Source organism: Myotis davidii, unplaced genomic scaffold, assembly GCF_000327345.1.
Source record: "Myotis davidii unplaced genomic scaffold, ASM32734v1 scaffold1025, whole genome shotgun sequence".
NCBI lineage: Eukaryota > Metazoa > Chordata > Mammalia > Chiroptera > Vespertilionidae > Myotis > Myotis davidii.
This window is the reverse complement of record NW_006297812.1, coordinates 1564695-1586536: the sequence shown is the minus strand read 5'-3', so window position 1 is coordinate 1586536 and position 21842 is coordinate 1564695. Positions and strand designations below refer to the sequence as shown.

At 39.0% G+C, this 21842-nt stretch overlaps 1 protein-coding gene across 1 annotated transcript in view; it reads right to left on the bottom strand.

Annotated features, from left to right (window-relative positions):
• The window catches only part of DYNC2H1 (dynein, cytoplasmic 2, heavy chain 1), a 305345-nt gene that overhangs the window by 42855 nt on the left and 240648 nt on the right, over positions 1 to 21842 (bottom strand). The window contains 2 exon segments of the mRNA XM_006773520.2: positions 3146 to 3235; positions 14795 to 15004. Coding sequence (XP_006773583.1) covers positions 3146 to 3235; positions 14795 to 15004 — 300 coding nt within the window.

Below are 21842 nucleotides of genomic sequence, written 5' to 3'. Positions count from 1 at the left end.
GACCTGAAAAATGGGAGCAATTTTGATTTTAACACATTGCTCAATTTATTTATTTATTTTGTTTTTATATATATATTTTATTGATTTTGTACAGAGAGGAAGGGAGAGGGACAGAGAGTTAGAAATATCGATGAAAGAGGAACATCGATCAGCTGCCTCCTGCACACTTCCCACTGGGGATGAGCCCGCAACCAAGGTACATGCCCTTGACCGGAATTGAACCTGGGACCTTTCAGTCTGCAGGCCGATGCTCTATCCACTGAGCCAAACCAGTTAGGGCAGATATATATTTATTTTATTTATCATTCTATATTCAGTCACCTCAGCAGTGTTTGACACCAAGATAGGAACTATGGTAAATCAATTTACTAACCACTCCATCTCCAGTACTTTATTCAGAGCATAGCATAAAATAGCTGTGTACAACATTTTTGATTCAATGAATAAATAAATGAATGCCACCCATAATCCCAGTCAGTCTCACCTTATTTTCACAAGACCTCTGTAATGAACAGGCACTATGCCTTAAAATGAAAGGCTCTGGGATTTTAAACTTCATCTGGAACTGGGCTCAAGCTGCTGTATACTTGTTTGGATTCAGTCTGATCCTTATCCTATATAATAAAGAGCTAATATGCTAATTAGGCTGGATGGTGGAACGACCTTCAGGAACAATCAGTGGGTGGGGGTGTGAGGCAGCCTTGCACGAATTTCATGCATCGGGCCTCCAGCACTTTCATAAGAACCCCAAAGCAGGCATTTTCCTTTAATAATAGCACTTCTAATTTTCCCTGTCTACCATGCTCTCATTCCTTTCTTTCACACCTAAGTAGCTACATTGCTCCTCTAAACATCACCAGTTGCTCTGATATGTATCTATGAAACAGAGAAAGCACATATGAAAACAAAGCTCCTAGCAGACCCTGAAACGGACAAGTGAGCCCCAAACTTTAAAGCTTAACCCGAGGGAAGTAGATATCTTTGTACATTTATAATTGAAAAAATATTAAGGTCTGAAAACAAAACAATAAAAAGAAACCCTAAGTGTTGATAGAAATAATGAATATTACATATTTCCTGTTTGAAAAGATAGAAAATAAGCTATGATTAAGCCTGAAAGTTATTTGAGGGTTAGGCAGGTATGTCACATTACAATAAAGGCTAAATGGCTAGAAAGCTTTTAAGAAAATTACACTATAGAATATTTTTTAGTTTTGATGACCAGTATTCAATACATTCAATATGAATAAACATGTCAGAAAAACAAAAATGTCTGTAAAATTCTTTTCAATATTAACTTCAGTATCAATAATATATCACTATGTACACATAATATATATATTAAGTGAACTTAAAACACAGAGTGTAATATAGGATACTAGTTGCAGCAAATATAGTTTTTGCTCTTTATACAAATAATCTAAAAAAGCAAACAATACTGATATATATATATATGAAGTTATAAATTCTCATAGCTGTGCAATTATAACATACTAGACCTTCAGAGAATTTCTATATTCTTCTAAGAACACCCATCGGCTATTTGCCCTTCCTCTCTGCCTTCTCCATTCTCCTTCCCTTCTCTCCCTCCAATTTTTCGGCATTTATTGAAAGATGATGTCCAGGCATATACACAGCAGGCATATACACAGCTAATTTTAACCTCATTTTCATGTTCAGTAACTTTTCCTCCAATAATACAACAACTTAGAGACTGGTTTTACTAGAGATCTAACGAACATTCAGATGATCCCATTTGTAGGCTGGCAGGATAGAGTATGAAGAGAGGAAAACAACAAAACACCCCCTGGTGGAGGTGTCTAAACAGATGAGAATAGGAATCAAGCTCTGAGGATGAGCCTTCAGTGGCAGAAGGTCAACTTGCTTTGTATTAGAACAGAAGTGAGGAGAGTAGGTTCAACTTAGGTGGGAAGAAGTGCAGGAATTTTCAGGTGGTCATAGTGCATAGCCTACATTTTCTCTGTAAAGGGAAAGTGTTCTGCTTAGGAAAAGGGGAGGCAGCATGTGGGTCTTCAGAAAAGTAATGAAGGTTTGAAACCTTCGTTGTGGAGAACAGCAGCAATGCTCAGGGCACACCCAACGCTGAACCCTTCATATCTGAAGTTTCACTAGCAGAGCTCGGCAGCTGGTGCACTGACAGAGACCGATCCAAGTTGAATGGTTTTCAGGAAAGATAAAGCATGGAGGAAAGTCAGTTAGGGTCCTGGGGAGAGAATGGTTTAAGTATGGGCTGTGGTTCCATGCAGACCTGGGCAGGATCAGGAAAGAAAGAGACAGACTGGGAGAACACTGAGCAGGTAGGGTCTGGAAGTCTAAGGCAGCAAGAAAGTAAGAGGGAAATGTGTTTGTGGTAAAGGAGGGATATGTACCTTCTAGGGTTCAGTGATGCAGCACAATGAGTGATGACAAGGTTAAAGATGCTGACAGGAGTGCGCACGCCTAACAGAAGCATGGGTGAAGACTGCTGCACCTGGAAGGACACTAATCAAGTTATTCATATGATATTAGAAGTTGATGTGATTAAAAAAAGGCTGTTTATGAAACAGGTGCCACAGCAGAGGATGAAGTACTCAGACATCAATGCAAAACCACAGGCACAGGGATACACTGCATGCACCAACTAACGTGCACCATTTGCTATTATTAAAATAAAATCACTCTTCTTCCCTCTATATCATCCCTGTTCTATTGAATTTTCCTGCAGTTACATAATGGGATCACTCTGAAAAATAATTGATCAATTTGAGGGGAAAAAAAGAAAAAGCAGCTCTCTATTGGGAAGTGGGAGGGGTTGGAGAGAGAGGAATAACATTCCCTAAAGGAAATCAGTCACAGCTGAGTCAGTTTCAGTTATTCAGTTATTCTGTTATATTATTATACAGATGGTTTCTGTATAACCCATCTGTATTGTAGACTTTTCTCTAAATTCTCAAAAATTATGAAAAGACACAATAAGCAGAAAATAGTATATAAAATAACAGATGAAAAAATAAAAATTAAATGGTTGTTTATGTACACAATCATAATATTCTCACTAGTTGCTAGCAAAAAAGTTATCTCAATGTGTGTATATAATACAACAATTGCAGTCATGCAGTGGAGTCACTAAATGATTTAGTCTTACCTGTATTGCAAGGGCACGAGACACAAGCCCTCGGAGGTACTGTAAAGGGTCTTCTGGACCTTCCCACTTGCTCTGCCATGTGTGAGGACACTGCAATTTAAAAAGGGTCCAAATTAAGCTTATATATATAATATTATATATTTTCAATAGCCAAGATATGGAAGCAACCTAGGTATCTACAGAAAGATGAATGGATAAGGAAGCTGAAATATTGAGCCATAAAAAAGAATGAAATCTTGTCATTTTCGACAACATGGATAGTCCTAGAGAGCATTATGCTAAGTGATAAAAGTCAGACATGGAACAGCAAATACCATGTATATGGTATTAACTTATATGGGGAACCTAAAAAAAATACAAACAAACTCATATCTACACTAATAAAAGACAAAGATGCAAATTGACCATACCTTTGATATGCCTTAAGCCATGCCTATGAGCCAATCAGAGCGACTATATGCAAATTAACCCAACCAAGATGGCGGCCGGCAGCCATGGAGCTGGAGCAGGCAGGAGGTTTGGTTGCTCCAGTGATGGAGGAAGCCAAGCTTCCCACCTGCCGCGGCTGGCTCTGAGCTCCACTCAGGCAACAAAGTTTCAACTATAGAAGATTAAACCCCAGATACAGCCTTTCAGCTGAGCACGGCCATGGAGCTGGAGTGAGCAGAAGGCTTGGGTTGCCCCTGGTGATGGAGGAGGCCAAGCTTCCCGCCCGCCCTGGCTGGCTCTGAGCTCCACTCAGGGCTATAAAGTTTCAATTATAGAAGGTAAATAAATCCCAGAATGAAAAAAAAGAAAAGAAAAAAGGAGAGGCTGGACATCCCCCGAGGGCTGCCGGGCTGCCAGAGGGATATCTGACTGCCAGCGTGGACCCAATCCCCCAGGGAGCGGGCCTAAGCCAGCAGTTGGATATCCTTCAAGGGGTCCCAGACTGTGAGAGGGCATAGGCTGGGTTAAAGGACCCCCTGAGTGCACAAATTTTTGTGCACCGTGCCTCTAGTGTGTGTGTGTGTGTATTTGTTAATATATCTGAGGATATTTTTCTTTTGATTTTTAGAGAGAGTAGAAGGGAGTGATGATGGGGAGAGAGAGAGGAAAAAAAACACAACACATTGATTTGAGACACACAGTTTTTTAAACCCAAAATACTTTTTAATATTAAATACTAGAGGCCCGGTGCACAAAAATCTGTGCACTCAGGGAGGTCCCTCAGCCCGACCTGTGCCCTCTCGCAGTCTAGGACTCCTCGGGGGATGACCACCTGCTGGCTTAGGCCCACTCCCTGGGGGATTGGGCCTAAGCTGGTAGTCAGACATCCCTCTGGCAGCCTGGGAGTCCTTGGGGAATGCCCACTTGCCAGCGGGGAGAATGCCTACGCTGCAGTCGGGCATCCTTAGTGCTGCTGAGGAGGCGGGAGAGGCTCCTACCATCACTGCTCTACTGGTAGACACCCCCCAGCGGGGACCCTCACCCCATGAGGGTGTGGCCAGGCTGGATGAGGGGCTGATGGCTGTTTTCAGGCTGGCCATGGCCCTCAGCCACCTAAGCCCCCTGTGGAGGCTGGCTGGAAGCAGGTATCTGGGAATTATTTGTCTTCTATAATTGAAACTTTGTTGCCATGAGCAGAGGCCTCAGCCAGCTCAGGGATGGCGGGAAGCCTGGCTTCCTCCATCACCCGGGCAACCAAGCCTCCTGCTTGCTCCAGCTCTGTGGTTGCTGGCCGCCATCTTGGTTGGGTTAATTTGCATATAGTTGCTCTGATTGGCTGGTGGGCGTGGCTTAGGGCATAGCAAAGGTACAGTCAATTTGCATCTTTATCTTTTATTAGTGTAGATTGAAATCAAAGTAAACTGGACATAAATTTAGGAAAGATTAATAGGCCCTGGTCAATGTGGATCAATGGATAGAACATTGGGCCTGTGTACCAAAGGATCATGCTTTTGATTTTCAGTCAAGCGCAGGCACCTGGATTGCAGGTGTCATCCCTGGCCAGGTAGGGGAGAATGCTGAAGGTCAATCAGCATTCTGAGAGACACACATTGATTGATTGCCTTCTGTGTCCTGACTAGGGCCAGGAACAGAACCTACAACCCAGGTTCTTACCCTTAACTTGGAATCAAACCTGTGACCCTTAAGTTCATGGGTCAATGTTCTAACCATTTAGTAACACCAGCCAGGGCAACAGACTCATATTTTCTGAGAATAAATTGATGGTTGCCAGAGGGGGGATGTGTAAAAAAGGTACAAACTTCCAGTTATAAAATAAATGTCACAAAGATATAATGTACAGGTCAGGGAACATAGTCAATAATATTGTAATAACTTCTTACAATGACAGATGGGTACTAGACATATAGTAATGATCACATAATAAGGTATATAAGTGTTAAATCACTACGTTGTACACCTGAAACTAATATAATATTGTATGTCAACTGTATGTTAATAAAAATAAATTTTTTTTAAAGTGATAAGATGCCACTTCTGAGATTAGGTTACAAAGTACTGTGACTCCTGCCTAGCTCACTTTTACTCTCCCCTTCCTCACTCTAAGTGAAAAGTTAACAAATTGTGAGTGCCTCATAAAGATGTCCATAGTGCAAGGAACTGATGTGTTCAGTCCACAATCAGAGAGGGCCTGAGGCCTGCCAACAGCCATCTCACAGATGCCCTTAGAAGCTGAGATCTGCAGCCCTGACTGACCCTGATTGTAGACTTGACGGAGACCACGAGACAACACCCAGCTAAGCCTCACCCAGATTTTCGTCCCACAGAAGCTGTGCCATAATTTTTTGTTGTTTTGTGCCACTAAGTTTTAGGGCAATTTATTATGTAGGACTAGATAACTAAGAGAATTAATGGTATCAGTCTCAGGTGTAATACATTAATTCTACCACTGGTAAGTCCTTATTCAGCCATTCAGCATTACTTACTGAGTGCCTACAATGTAAAGGCATTATGAGGCCCTTAATATTATAGAGCTTATAATTTACTGGGGGATAAAGAAAAATGTGTTATTCAATATAGGAAGAATATTACATAGTGTTTAATTCTATGTAGAGACATACAATATGATAAGTGATATAAGTAATATGACATGATAGTGATATGATAGGAGACTATGGGAATAAAAGATAAAATGTAGTCTTTAAATAGCAACAGAAGAAAGGTAGAAAGAACCAATAAAGAAGATACACCGTTAAAATCCCTTGTGGTGCTTTACTAATGAGTTATAGATCATGTCTGCAGTTCTTAGGATAAAATAATTTAATCAAAGAATTCTTAAAAGAGGTAGCTGAAAAGCTCTGAAAGTAGTATTGGATTTTGACTAAAGGTAGAAAGAACTGGAGGGAACTTTTACAAGCTAACATTTATTGAGTGCTTACTCTGTGTTAGCAACTGTGCTGAATGCTTGATGGGCACCATCTCATATAGTCCTTACAATAATCCTCAGAAGCAGGTGGTATTGTGACTTCCATTTGACAGAGAGAAAACGAAACACAGAGAAACAGTTGGCCCCAATTCACAGGCAGGTAAACGGCAAATCCAGGATGTGCACCCAGGCAACTTGGCTCTAAGCCGGTTTACCAGCATCAATACTGCCTTCAACATATTTTCCACTTTTATATTGCTCCACCTATACCATGCCATTTGAAATTAAACATGAGTGATAATAAATATTATTTGTTACAAATCTACTCAAAATGAGAATTAAAAGTATAATCATGGGCAAACTAAGGGTTAGACTAGTTTTGTTTAACTAAACTTGAAGTTTTTTAACAAATAAATGGGAAACTTGAACACAGGTCTAACCCTAAATGTAACATATTTTTGGTATCCCATGTTTTTCATGAAAGATATCATAGAAGCTGAACAGGATATGAGCAGGTTATTCATTTGTTCATTCACTATTTCAAGTTTCCATTAATAGTTTATTCAGCAGGCATCTGTTAAATAGCTGCTATTTGGAAATCTTTTGTTAGACGCTAGGGATACAAAGTTATAAAACAACTAAAGGCCTGGTGCATGAAATTCTTGCACTGGGGTGGAGGGGGATGTAGGGGGGTGATCCCTCAGCCCAGATTTCGAGAAGGTGCAGGCCAGGCCAAGGGACCCCACCGGTGCATGATCGCGGCCTGGGAGGGATGTGGGAGGTTGGCCAGCCAGGAAGGGACCACAGGAGGGCTCCAGGGCGTATCTGGCCCCACTCACTCAGTCCCGATCGGCCAGACCCCAGCAGCAAGCTAACCTACCAATCGGAGCGGCTGCCCCTGGTGGTCAGTGCACGCCATAGCAAGTGGTTGAACAGCCTTTCCACATCATTAGCATACTATGCTTTGATTAGTTGAATGGCTGACCGGATGACTAGACACTTAGCATATTAGGCTTTCATTATATAGGATTCCTGTCCATAGAAGGTTGTGCTAAAGGGGGAAATAGAGAACAAAAGAGACAGCTACAGATGATACTATAAGTTCCCTGATCGTGACAAGCACTGTTCTACAAAACACAAAGGTGTGCCCACCAAATCCACACTGAGTATAAGGGCAAGAGTCAGGAAAAGCTTTCCGGGAGAGATCATGCTTGAGGTGAGTCTCAAAAGATAAAGAACTTATAGTCAAGTAAAGAAAGACAGCAGGAAAAGGAAGGCACACAAGTAAAGAAAACACAAGGGACCTGGAACAATGATTTAAGGAGGAGACCAAAAAGTGTTTGAATGTTGTTTTAAGGAGTTTAAACTGGAAAGCAATGCTAACCTAAATTAAGCTTTACCCAGCAAAGTCACACAATCAGACTTGGGTTTTAAAACGATTACCCTAGTGAACTAGGGAGAGCAGGCTTAGGGGAGTGAAACTGCAGTCAGGGAAGTCCGGAAGCTGCTGTAATATACTAGTAGGCATGGACCAATGCGGGCCTGCACGAGAAAGATAACAACAGCAAGCACTTCTGCAGCGTTTACAGGTGCAGGCACTGTTCTAAGCATTTACTTATTGTTAGGTCTGATAAAATAATTGAATTAATACTCCCTCCCCTGGGAACTGGCCTTTAGACCACTTCACAACTGATTCCCTTTCTCTGAGCCACATTCCACTTGCTAAGACCATTATCCTTCCTCTCCGGACCTTCCCAGGATCCGGATCTTCCCAGAGAATTCTTCACCCAGGAAAGACTGGCTGGAGTCCTTTAAAACTTCTGACTCCCTGTCCCTGGGCATCATTTGGGGCCCAGCCCATCTGGTACCCAGATGACCTAACAAATTTGTAATTCTTTACCCTTTGGGCTTTGTGTGTTCCTTCTTCAGCGACCCTAACATTTGGTGCCGAAACCCGAGAGGGTTCCACAGGAAGGGGAGCTGTTGCCCCAGCTTCGGTCACCCTGCTAGGTCATGATGGCAGGCCTCAATTAGTCTCCCTCCCTTGTGAGCCTTCCCGAACCAACCAAGGGCGATGCCAGATCGGGAACCTCTCCTTTTTCATTGCTGACCCTCCATCCCACATAGGCCAATTTTCCACAGTCTCCAGTCTTCTGGTCTTCTGCCCACTCATTCTCACTGACTTCTCGAAAGTCCTCTTGTCTCAAAAGTCCTAGCGCTAGGCCAGAAGAGCCCTCAGCCATTCGGCTTTGGGTCCTTCTGGACTGGGGATGCCCAGTCTGGAGGGTCCCCTCATTTCTCATGGTGATCTGTTTAGCGGTGGGGATGCCTACCCTAAACAGTCCCCTTTGGATTTGTGGCCTGCCACTCACCCTTCCTCTCTCGTGGACCACACTACACTCCCACTGCACACTCATGGGGGAGATCAGGCCCAAGCACCTCATTTTCTCTTGTGACACTGTTTGGCCACAACATAAACTAGATAATACATCTCAATGTCCTGAAAACGGCACTTTCAATTTTAACACATTGAGCAATTTATTTACTATTGTTTTTTTAAAATCCTCACCTTAGGATATTTTCCCATTGGTTTTCAGAGAGAGTACAAGAGAGAGAGACAGAGAAAGAAACATTGATGTGAGAGAGACACATGAATTGGTTGCTTTCACATACGCCCCAGCCAGGGCTGGGGATCAAGCCTGCAACCTATGTACATGCCCTTGACTGCAATTTAACCTGGGACCCTTCAGTCCCCAGGCAGATGCTCTTTCCGCTAAGCCAAATTGGCTAGGGCCACATGGCACAATTTAGAGAATTGCTGTCACCGCAATGGAAAATGGTCAGAGATTCCTTACATCCAGGCCCTTTTCACCCTTCAGTCCCCACTCTCTCTCTGTCAGTCCTGCTCTACCCATCAGATTGTTTTCCTTAACACAAAACATCATTCCCCTAACATTTCTGACCTGAATCTACTTTTGACCCAGCAGACCACAGACCTTCACCCCTTACACATCCTCCCTTACCTGATGTAGACTCCGAAAACCCAGACCCTCCTAACTAGCAACCACCTTCTCCCCAGGCTCCTGAGAGCCCAAATTCTGAGAACAAGAGCTCCAATACAGACTTTTCCTCACCTAACACTCAATCTCGGGCACCCAAAGACTGGCTTCCTGAATAGCCACTTCTATTCCCACTCCCATTCTACCCCTGAGAGAAGAAGCAGGAATTGAGGGTACTGTCTGGGAATACATCCCATTTTCCATGTCCAACCTTGCATAGACTGAGAGGCATCTTGGGTCTTTATCCATCAACCTGACCACCTTTCCCAAGGAATTTGAGTACTTGACCCAGTCCTATGACCTGACCTGGCACAACATCTATGACATCCTGTCCTCCTCTCTCACCCCAGAAGAGAAACAACACATTGGTCTAGTAGCTCAGGACTATGCCCATGGCCTCCACAGACAGGACAAGGTGGCCAACCCAGGTGATGCTGAAGCGGTACCCCAAATTGACCTGAGATGGGACTGTCAGGATAATTCTCCAGGGCACCAGCTCTGTAGCCATATAATCACCTGTGCCATTGCCGGACTCAAAAAGGCTGCTCATACTAGTAAGATGGTCAACTATGAAAAACAATAAAATCACTCAGGGCCCCAACAAAAACCCAGCTCTCTTCCTCTCCTGCCTCACAGAGGCCTTATAGAAGTTTACCACCTTAGACCCCACCTTAATAGAGGGAACCCTTCTTCTGAACATCCATTGTCTATCCCAATCAGCCCCGGACATATGCCATAAACTTTGAAAAACAGACACAGGTCTGCAACCCCCCCTCAAAAGGCCTGGTTAACCTAGCCTTTATGTCTTTAATAATAGAGACGAGGAGACTCAAATCAAAAACAAAAGTGAGATCAGGCTAAAGCTGAGGCCCAGAAGGAGGCCTTTCAGCTTATAGCCACTGCTCTCATGAACCCGAAATGAAGTGCCGAGGGTAAGTCAGGGGCTAAACCTCCTTCGGGCCGATACTCCAAATGCAACAAGGAAGGACACTGAGCCAAGACATGCCCAAACCGGAGACCCCCACCTGGTTCTGCCCGAGGTGGGAAGGGAAGGCCACCGGAAATCAGACTGTAGCCTGGCCCCTCCAGGTCGGAACTCAGCCAGTCCAGCAAGGCCGCCCTCTGGATCCGGTTTGGAGCTCCCAGACCTCCGGGGACTGGCCACTGTAGACTGAAGCTGGCCAGTCCCTGATAAGGCCCCACAGACATACATCATCAGGACAGAGCCTCAGGTAGTGGTTATGCTGGCAGGTAAGGCAACCTCTTTTTCTTTTTAAAAATAATTCTTTATTGTTGAAAGTATTATGTCCCTTTTTCTCCCAATTCCCCTCTCCATCCGCCCCCACCACCTGTCCCAGGCCTTCACCACCCTATTGTCTGTGTTCATGGGTTATACATATATGCATACAAGATCTTTGGTTAATCACCTTCCACCCACTCACCTTCCCCACCTTCCTTCCGAGACTCTGCACTCTGTTCCATGCTGCTGTGTCTCTGGATTCACCCAGTTCATCAGTTTATTTTGTTACTTAGATTCCACATATGAGTGAGATCATGTGATACTAGTCTTTCTATGACTGACTTATTTCACTCAGCGTGATACTCTCCAGGTGCCTCCATGCTGTCTCATAGGGTAAGATATTCTTCTTTTTTACTGCTGCATAGTCTTCCATGATATAAATGTACCACAGCTTTTTTATCCACTTATCTACTGATGGACACCTGGGTTGTTCCCAAATCTTAGCTATCGTAAATTGTGGTTCTATGAACATAGGAGTGCATAATTCTTTCTGATTGGTGTTTCAGGTTTCTTAGTATATAGCCCTATAAGTGGGATCACTGGGTCAAATGGCATTTCCATATTTAATTTTTTGAGGAAACTCCATAATGTTTTCATTAATGGCTGCACCAGTCTGCATTCCCATCAGCAGTGTACAAGGGTTCTCTTTTCTCCACCCCTGTCAGACATAGTAAAGAAATTATCAAGTACTGAACTACTTCCTAAATTACATTAATTCATATCAGAAAACATTTAACTTGACACATTTAAATTTAACAAAACATTAAATTTTTATCGTAAAATAAATGCGACAGCACTGGATTCAGTTTTTGGTAAACTCATTAGAAAGTGAAATGTCAGAAACTAATTTACTGATATTGTCTTCGTTAAAGTCAGCCTAATCTCATTTGAGTTTCCCCAAACACCCTGAAATATTTCCAAAGACACTATCTATGATATAATTGAAATGTGCTTTGCAAAACACATTTTTTATCTTTTGAAAGAAATTTAACAAATTCATTTTCATGCAAATTATAAAAATGTTTAAAAAATAATATTTCAGAGGCTGGATTTCTTACTTCAAAGTGTAATGTATAATACATAATTGATATTGTCTACATCTTACATAAACACATTTTAATTAAGAAATAAGTCAATTGATCCTATCACTATGCAAAATATGTAAATACTTAACAGATCTTAAAAGGTCAAGGGAAGAGGAAGAAATGTTATAAGGAATTAAGCATCAATGACCTCTCTCTAAAATATACTTTGGCTTAATCAAGAAAAGTATTTCTTATAACAAAGCCCATTTAGTTTTTTGATATCTTTCAATATGATTTAATGTAAGACACATTATATTACAACCATAGAAAATAATTTAAAGTTAAATTATTCATTTTTTCAAATGCTATGTTAAAGGCCACCCAGAATGACTGACAATATAAGTGAAACAAACAAAAAAAGGGTTTGCCAATTACCTTTTATATTCTTCATTAATATCTTACAGAACCCTCTCGAACTACTCTATTCCATGCCCTAACCACCTGTTGAGATGAACAGAGTAACCTATATGATGTTCCTACATCTATAAAATCATTTTGCACAATACTTCCAAATGAATACTCTAAGAGCTATTCTTTACACAATAAAATTCCCCAATGTAACAATAACAAAAACAGCTAAGAGTTGTAGGGTGCTGGCCATCTGCCAGCACCTTATAATTTAATTTAATTCTCACAACTGTCCTATGAGGTGGGTACCTTTACTATTCTAATTTACAAATGAAAAAAAAGTAAAGTTAGAGAGGCTTAAGGGACCTGCACAAAGTCACACAGCTACTAAGTGATAGAACAGGATTCAAATAGCAGACCTATTTTCGAGGCCACATTCATAGTCATTTTGCTACATTATTTCTACATAAAAACATTCTTATTGCCTACAGCATTTAATCCACTCTTTTCTTTGGCATTAAAGACCTCAAAATCTAATTTAACTTGAATTTTACTATACTTCACTGTATCATATTCTTATATTATAGTTATTCTCCTAAATTATTCTATACCAAACAATTTACCCTTATAAAGCATTAGTTCATTTTAAAGAAACAGACTCTCGTGAGTATTTTCCTTTGGTATAAATTTAAGTAATTTACATTTATTATGGTAACAGACCTGCCTTGGTTCAAATCCTGACTCTGCAACCATTCTTTGTGTGAGTCTGGCCGTTGTTTAACACCCTTCTGCTTCCGGTTTCTCACAATAAAATTGGGATAATAGTAATACCATCTAGTAGTTTTATTGTGGTGATTAAATTAGTAAAATTCCTCAAAGTCTCAGAATGCTTTCCCACTGGTTTATTCAGTATATCAAAGAGCTTTCATGACTGATATTATGCCTACTTTCAAATTAACAACAGATTAGTCATAATTTGTAGTATAATACAGTACAACAATAGTTTGATAATCACAGTTGATGAATAGCAATAGTAATCTATAGACAAAGGAAAAACTAATAATGCAAAGCTGATTTTATTTCAAGGTAAAGGAAAAGGAACATAAGGTTGTTAGAGCAGGTCTTTTTGTATATATGGAAAATAATTGGGTACTGTGAGGGACTGACAGTTTCTATACCTCAAAATTCATATCCTGAAGTCCCAATCCCTGATATGCTATTTGGAAATGAGGTTTTCAAAGGTAATTAGGTCATAGGGTGGAACTCTCCTGATGGGATTAGTGTGTTCACAAGAAGAGGCAGCAGAAAGCTTGTACCTCTTTCCCTTCTGCTCTGTGAGGGCACAGCAAGAAGACGGCCATCAGCAAACCAGGAAGCCAGCCCCACCAGGCACTAGATGTGCTCGCAGCTTGATCTTGGATTTCCCAGTCTCCAGAACTATGAGCAATAAACTTCTGTTGTTTAAGCCACCCAATCTATGGTTATAGCAGTCCAAACTAAGAAAGAAAACTTTTTCATATTGATGAGAAAGTATAGGAAGTTCTACAAAGGCTATCTTTTGTATTTAAACAGACAAGGTCTCTCAGGTTGACTATCAGAGATATCTCTATATTGAAGTTAACAGCAGGAGAAAACACACAACCGTTTTCTTTCTAGATTCCTATAGAGCCCTAGTGAAATCTTCTCTAGATGCCAAATTCTGTGAAGTTTATATTCTCCAAATAGCTAAAGTCGATCTACTACAAAGATTTTGTTTCTATCCAACAAATCTGAAACAAGTGGATTTTACATTTAAAATGGCCAAATTATTCAGCAAGAGACATGGTGATTTTTTTTTCTGCTAAAAGTAGCCCGATTTTCTACTGGATAACCATCCTTCCCTTTCTTGCAGTATATGTGTTACAGATGAAGCTGAATCCATCCTCACCTCCTGGGAGAGGCATTTGGCTGAAGTCCTAGCCAATGGGACCTGTGCACACTCTGCCCCCAGAGTCAGTATGGGAATATACATAAAACATAAGGCATGCAGTTTGCATCAAAGCTAATACCAACATTTTTGTTTGAGTTACGAGGAAACAGATGTTCTTTTTGTTCACATGGAGCTCAGAAGACATAAGACTCAGGCTGCTAGAATCCAGCCTGTATAGAGGACCTGCCCCAAAGTGAAATCGCACACGCGCGCGCGCACGTGCGCACACACACACACACACACACACACACACACATTGACTGGATAGGTAGATATACCAGTATAATACAAGCTGAGATCCTAATGACAATTTTAAGTTCCTTCATTAAGATGACTTAATGACAGTTACCTTGGATTCTTCAGTTACATGAGCCAATTAATTCCAACATGGCTTAAGCTAGTTTAACTTGGGTGTGCTGTTTCTATTAGCTATGAGACATCTGACAAATATGCACATACTGGAAAGGTGATTTATAAAATAATGAAGTAAAAACACACACTTAGTACTGGCTTACCTTTTGGTTTAATAAAGCACTTGCCAATTTCTGTACTTCTGAACTCAGTAAGGTTGTTCCTCTGATGACTTTGCTGAGAGCAGCAAGAGACTGGTGAACACTTTGTACTAAGCGAATGGCATTAAATTGTTCAAGAACGATGAATGATAATATTGGAGATCCTTGTCGATCGTTAGGAGGAGACACTTTCTGATGAATCAGGTTTGAATTCTAAAAGAATAATATATTTATTGAAAAGTAACATAAATCATTGATATATTAAACTATGTAAAACATTATGAAAACCTTTTGTTCTCCTAACCTGTTTTGAAATTTAGTACTAGTACTAATACTAGTACTAATACTAGTACTCTTATTTTATGAATGGCCACATTTATGAAATCTGTAAATACACAGAAAGGGAATTCTGAAGTTCACCAATGTTTTTAAGTGGTAAGGTAGTGGGAACTGAGAACAGGGGGTGGGAATTTAGAAAAAAAGAACTATATTGAGAATCAGTAGTCAATACAGTAGGAAAAGTGAAAATAATGGCATCCTATAAATCAACAAAAAGAGAGCAAAATAGCTACACTCCCACTCCACTAGTATAAAGAGAGCAGAATAATGGCTTTGAAATAAAATGTAAATGGACATTTAATTTGAAAATTATCAGTATACTGGGTGGGCAAAAGTAGGCTTACAGTTGTGAGTATGCAAACAGTTGATTTTAGTATTATGATATTATTTATATTACAACTGTAAGCCTACTTTTGCCCTACCCTGTATATATTGGAAAACCACACTAAAGGTCTTGTACTCAAGATATATATAGATGTAGATATAGATATAGATATAGAGATAGAGATAGAGATAGATAGATATAGATGACATAGATATAGATATAGATATAGATATGTATTTATTTTTATATCTACACATTAACAGAAGCTCTGATACATGGAATGCCTGGGCCTCTCAAATAAAAAACAAAACTCAAAGAATCCAATGAGACCTGTGCACATCCTGCCCCCAGAATCAGTTATTAACAAACAGTGGTTACGAGGGGAAATAATTACATTCTTTCATAGTTTTCTAAAACTGTCGAAGAACTGACAAGAGATAAAATTGGGAAGTCCTGTTTTCTTACCTGCTATCCATTACCCTAATTTTACCTACAGACTGCTTACAATCCTAGTTAAGGATCCCTTCTCTTTGTTCTAATAGTTGTCACATTCACATTTTCTATGAGAGCACTGTATCTTTTTATTTATTTTATTAACAATTCAGACGTGTGTTTTTTGTGTGTTTTTGAAATATATTGTTTTGATTTTTTTTTTAAAGAGAGGAAGAGAGAAGGATAGAGAGTTAGAAACATCAATGAGAGAGAAACATGGATCAGCTGCCTCTTGCACACCCCCTACTGGGGATGTGCCTGCACCCAAGGTACATGCCCTTGACGGGAATCGAAACTGGGACCTTTCAGTCCACAGGCCGACACTCTATCCACTGAGCAAAACCAGTTACGGCCAGCACTGTATCTTTTTAGCATGACAAATCACTTAATAATACTGTATGATGATCTATTATGGCCACTACAATTAAATAAATCATCATTATATAAACTTTATTGGTATAAGATCATTTGTAAAGGCAGAGTTTTAGGCTATGAGCTCGAATTTAGGCATTTTTATTTCTATTATTGCTATATTTAAAAAATTAATGCTGCTAAAATAATTTTTGAGACACATAAATATACATAAATGTACACATTAAAGTAAATGGCGGTAAACTTAAAACTGAATCTAAAAGAAAATAAAAGCATATTATCAAAATTAATTAGATTACCCTTTAGGTCAAAATTGAATTATCTATTTGAATCAGAGCATGCAATAAATACTTAACACATCTCCAAACTAAATCAACTAAGTAATAAAAATGACATAAATAAAATTTGTCCATAATCCCTGATATTAAAACAACATCTCTGGAAGTGAATATTTGGTGTTTAAATATTTATTAATCTTGGGCTAAGCAAGATTAGCAAATCATAATTTAGTTTATCTAAACGATTTTGTGCATTTGTATCCATTATATTAGGCTGATGTGACTAATTTGCACTGTCTGCACTGTTATTTTATAGAACAAGAACACCCAAACTTAAATGATTTACACAAGATTCTATTTATCTGTAATCCAAAAAAGTACTAAACTTTTTAAGAAGTTTATTTGGGAGAGTAATGATCAACATAAACTGATGAATGCAAATAGACCCAGAAACATAAAAACATAGACTGTCAAACCTCAGAGGGAAGGCAGGGGAGGCTCGAGGGGGTAGGGAAGAGATCAACTGATGAACTCATATGCATATGCATAACCCATAGACACAGACAGTAGGGTGGTGAAGGCTTGTGGGGGAGGGAGATGGGAGAGGGCAATGGGGGGGAAAAGGGACATATGTAATACTTTCAACAATATTTATTAAAAAAATTAAAAACTAGAGAATACTTAAAATTCAAATAAGAGTTCAAGTAAGCCCTAATGGTCTAGGTTGTGTAGTAAGTGTCAAATAGAAGCTGGATTTCAAAGACTTAAGAAAAAAGGGAGTAAAATATCAAACTAATATTTTATATTAATTACATGCCAAAATGCTAATATTCAGGACATATCAGGTTAAATAAAATGTATTAAAATTAACTCAACTCTTCCTTTGAATTATTTCAATGTAGCTATTAGAACACTGAAGATGACATATGGGGCTCCCTTTTGCATTTCCCATCATATTTCTACTGCACAGTGGTCTGGAGACTATCAAGTAAAGGGCTGTAAGTTCAGCAATAACAAATGAACAGAGTAAAAACACCATTCAGCTGAGTCTCAAAAAGTGAATGACTTATGAAAGATGACAAAAAATGTAAAGAAACAATGAAAAATTAGGCAAGTTGTAGTATAACCTGCGATAAATTTATAAATGGGAAAAATATAACACAGAAGACAGCAAAATATATTACAATATTTTAAAAATATAATCCACTTCCTAAAGACCTTTACAAAATTTTAATAAAAAATAATGTAAAATAACCCTAAGGTACCTCATGATATGTAGGTATTTTACATATTCTAAAAGGATGAAGTATAGAGAAGATTCATAGCAGTAGTAACATGTTAGTGTTACATAATTTTAAGACAAAATATCAAAGTAAATATTATTTATAATTCAAATATAGCTAAAAGCACCATGAGTAAATTACAACATCTAAACTGCATGATTTTTGGTGGAACTACTGAGGCGGAACAGTCATATCTTTAGTCAATTGATTATTTTAAGAAAATCTTTTTTTTAATGAGTAAATATAATGGACTGAATCATGTATTTTTTTAAAATATATTTTTATTGATGTCAGAGAGGAAGGGAGAGGGAGAGAGAGATAGAAACATCAGTGATGAGAATGACTGATTGGCTGCCTCCTGCACTCCCCCTAATGGGGATCGAGTCTGCAACCCAGGCATGTGCTGGAATTGAGCCCAGGACCCTTCAGTCCGAAGGCCAGTGCTCTATCCACTGAGCAAAAATAGCTAGGGCTGAAGCATGAACTTTTGAAGGATGGCTTTAACATTTTAAAGTTCATCTTGTCATTATAAAGCTAAGAATATTCAGAGAAAATCTTATCTATGAAGCTGCTGGAGGAAAAGGTTATAGGCTATTTTAAAACTTAACTTTTATGCATAGAATATCTTTTAGATAAAAAAAAGTCTAATTTGGTGTAATTTAGGTGTGAATCCAGAATTTCTGTGTTTTTTACTGAAATAGTTTTCTAAGTGGGATGTTATTTTAGACAAGTAAAATGGGTGACACATGGAAGTAGTTATATTTATATATATAATTAGATCTTTTAGAAAATGGTTCTCAGAAAGAATTTTTTTCATGAAAGGAAATTCAAGCAACAACGAGATGAGGGGTTAGCAAGTTTTTCAGTAAAGTTGCAGACAGTAAATATGTCAGGCTTTCTGCGCCATAAGGTCTCCGGCATAACTACTCAACTCTGCTGCTATAGCGCAATCTCTTTCCTAATAAGTCTCTGGAGTGGAAACAGCCTTTCCTAATTCTAAGTCCATAAAGTTCAGGTGGAATTGACTCAACTGAACTCCAGGAATTAGTGTGCAACTTAAAGCACTCCATTTTCCTGACCACAGAGACTGACTCAAGGAAGGGTACGTGGCCAAACAAAATGCAATAGAATTTTGCAGTCATTTTGATAATAAAGACAGGATCTCTATGAAAAATGGTGCCAACAGATAGAAGAGCAGGGCATACGTGTGTATACATATATGTATACATATGTGCACAAGTATGTATATACACACATGTAGTATATATATATATATATATATATCAGTTTCAGTAAAGCAGCTCTTTCAGAATATTTATACTAATTATATGTATTACACATATAATATATATGTAACTGGGTCCTGAATACATCCTTTCAAGTTCCTTGGGACAAGCTGTGACTAAAACCAATTTAACAGTTTTTCAGTTATGTGAGCCATAAAGTGCCCTTTTTAGGCCTAAGCCAGTCTGAACTAGGTTTTCCATCACTTGGACTCTAAAGAGTCCTGATTAATTTAAGTTTAACTGACTCTTGTCCCAAGTATTCATAATCAGAATAGAAAAAATTTTGACATGTTTGCATTAAATTATGTCTATCCAGAAGTGGATTTCTGACACAACTGTGGAAAAAAACAGGGTAGGAAAGGAAATTAAAAAAGTAAAGAAAATACCATGAGTTTGGTGAGTTCAAAGAGTTGAAAAATCTATATAGAATTTCTGGAAGCCCATTCCCCAGGACTGGCTGCTTTATTGTTTTTGTTTTATTGTCCGAAAACCAGTTATTAGCAAACAAACAGAACTTAGATCTAAACCTGGTAATAACTATTCCTTTTCATACCAAATTATCAGGTGGATCAAAGGAAACCAAAGCATCATGTTTTAATACTCATTTTGTTTAGTTTAGTTCCCATTAAAGGTATTTTATTTAAAGCAGAAGTCAACCAGGACAAGTGTGTGCTAATTACCCAACAAACTGTTTAAATCAGAAATGTTGAAGACCTAAAATAGAAGGCAAAATTGCTGGTGACTAGTAGACAAAGGAAAGCCAAGGCAGTGAAAGACTGAGGAGGGGAGTATGCTGAGTTGATGTATGGAAAATGATAGTGGAAGCTATTATTACATCTTTCTAAAAGAAAAACCGAGAGCCCTAACCAGTTTGGCTCAGTGGATAGAGCGTCAGCCTGTGGACTGAAGGATCCCAGGTTCGATTCCGGTCAAGAGCATGTACCTTGGTTGCGGGCACATCCCCAGTAGGGGGTGTGTAGGGGGCAGCTGATCGATGTGTCTCTCTCATTGATGTTTCTAACTCTCTATCCCTCTCCCTTCCTCCCTGTAAAAAATCAATAAAGTATATTTTTTTTAAAAAAGAAAAACCGAGAGAAGCTAGCAAGTGAATAGAAAGAAGCTTTTAAAATGTATATTATTGGTTATTGTTATATGCCTTGAGAATTTCATAGCTTTTATTTAATATACTGTAATACTGATTAACACCAAACCCGGTAGTTACCCGTAGAGAGAGAGATATATGACTCGCAGACATCACTGTCAAGAGGACCTTAAGCTTAGTCTGTATCCCGTTTCTTTGAGAGAAAGTCATTATTCACTATAACTTGGGTATGTGAAACAAAATGGCAATTTTTTTTGAAAACTGGATTATATTAAAATGGCATATTACTAAGACTACATTTATTTCTAGGTAAGTATATTTAACAGGCTATCTGCTCCGAAAGTTGGCCAGAGGAATGCTGCTGCTGTTCTGTGAGGCTACCATAAAAGAGGTAATTTAGTAAAAGACTAGATTACAACACAATCTCATATTAAAAGATCTAATGCTGTCCATAATATTTACAATGCTTAATTTTGTTATGTGAATTTCACCTCATTTAAAATAAAAGTCATGAGTAAAATAATGAATGTAGGGGTTGACAAACAGAAAAAATATGAAAAGAAATTCATCATACAGCACTGGAGATTGCAAGGATGCCAATTCATTACTCTAGAAATTGATTTTTAAAATTAAGCATTTATCTTGACTTTCTGCTATGAATTTTACTTCATGGTAAATTCATAGTCCTAGTGAAGGTAGGATAGCTCTTCTAAATAAAACTTGAGCAAATAATTTCACAAGAAATTGGAGAATTAGAAGTTCTGACACCTTACTTTAAAAAAATCAAAACTATCACATAGAAGATTGATAGGGAAATTTATATTGAGGACTGTCACCATTAGAAATCACTGATCAATTAGCATCATGCTAAGTGAGATGAACAGTCATATGTGCCTCTTTTTTAAATATATTTTTATTGATTTCAGAGAGGAAGAGAGAGGGAGAAATAGAAACATCATTGATCTGCTGCCCCCTGGATGCCCCCTACTGGGGATCAAACCCACAACCCAGGTATGTGCCCTTGACCGGAATCGAATCTGGGACCCTTCAGTCCGCAGGCTAATGCTCTACCTACTGAGCTAGGACATATGTGCCTCGTGATATGATATAGTATAAAGAATTCAGCTTCACCTATGAAGTACTCGTGTAATAATCTTAACATACTCAGCCTTCAAAATTAATTTCAAACCTGTAGCAATTTGAGAGGCAGGAGAGCAAGTAACACAACAGCCAATGAAGCAATTCAGCTAAAATCAGAATATCTGGCATTACAGCAAAGACATATGACATGATTTCAACTAGCCAGCATGTGATTTAAAATCCATGATATAAGGAAGGGAAGGGAATTCTAGATTTAGAGAGATATAACATTCATACGGAGAGAACCGAAGATGGCGGCATAGGTTAACGCCGGAGATTGCTGCCTTAAACAACCAATTCAAATTAAGCCTGAAAAAGGGAACGGACAACATCCAGAACCACAGGAGGGCTGGCTGAGTGGAAATTCTACAACTAGGAGTAAAGAGAATATCATATCCAGACTCAGAGGAGGCGCAGTGCTGAAGTGAAATTCT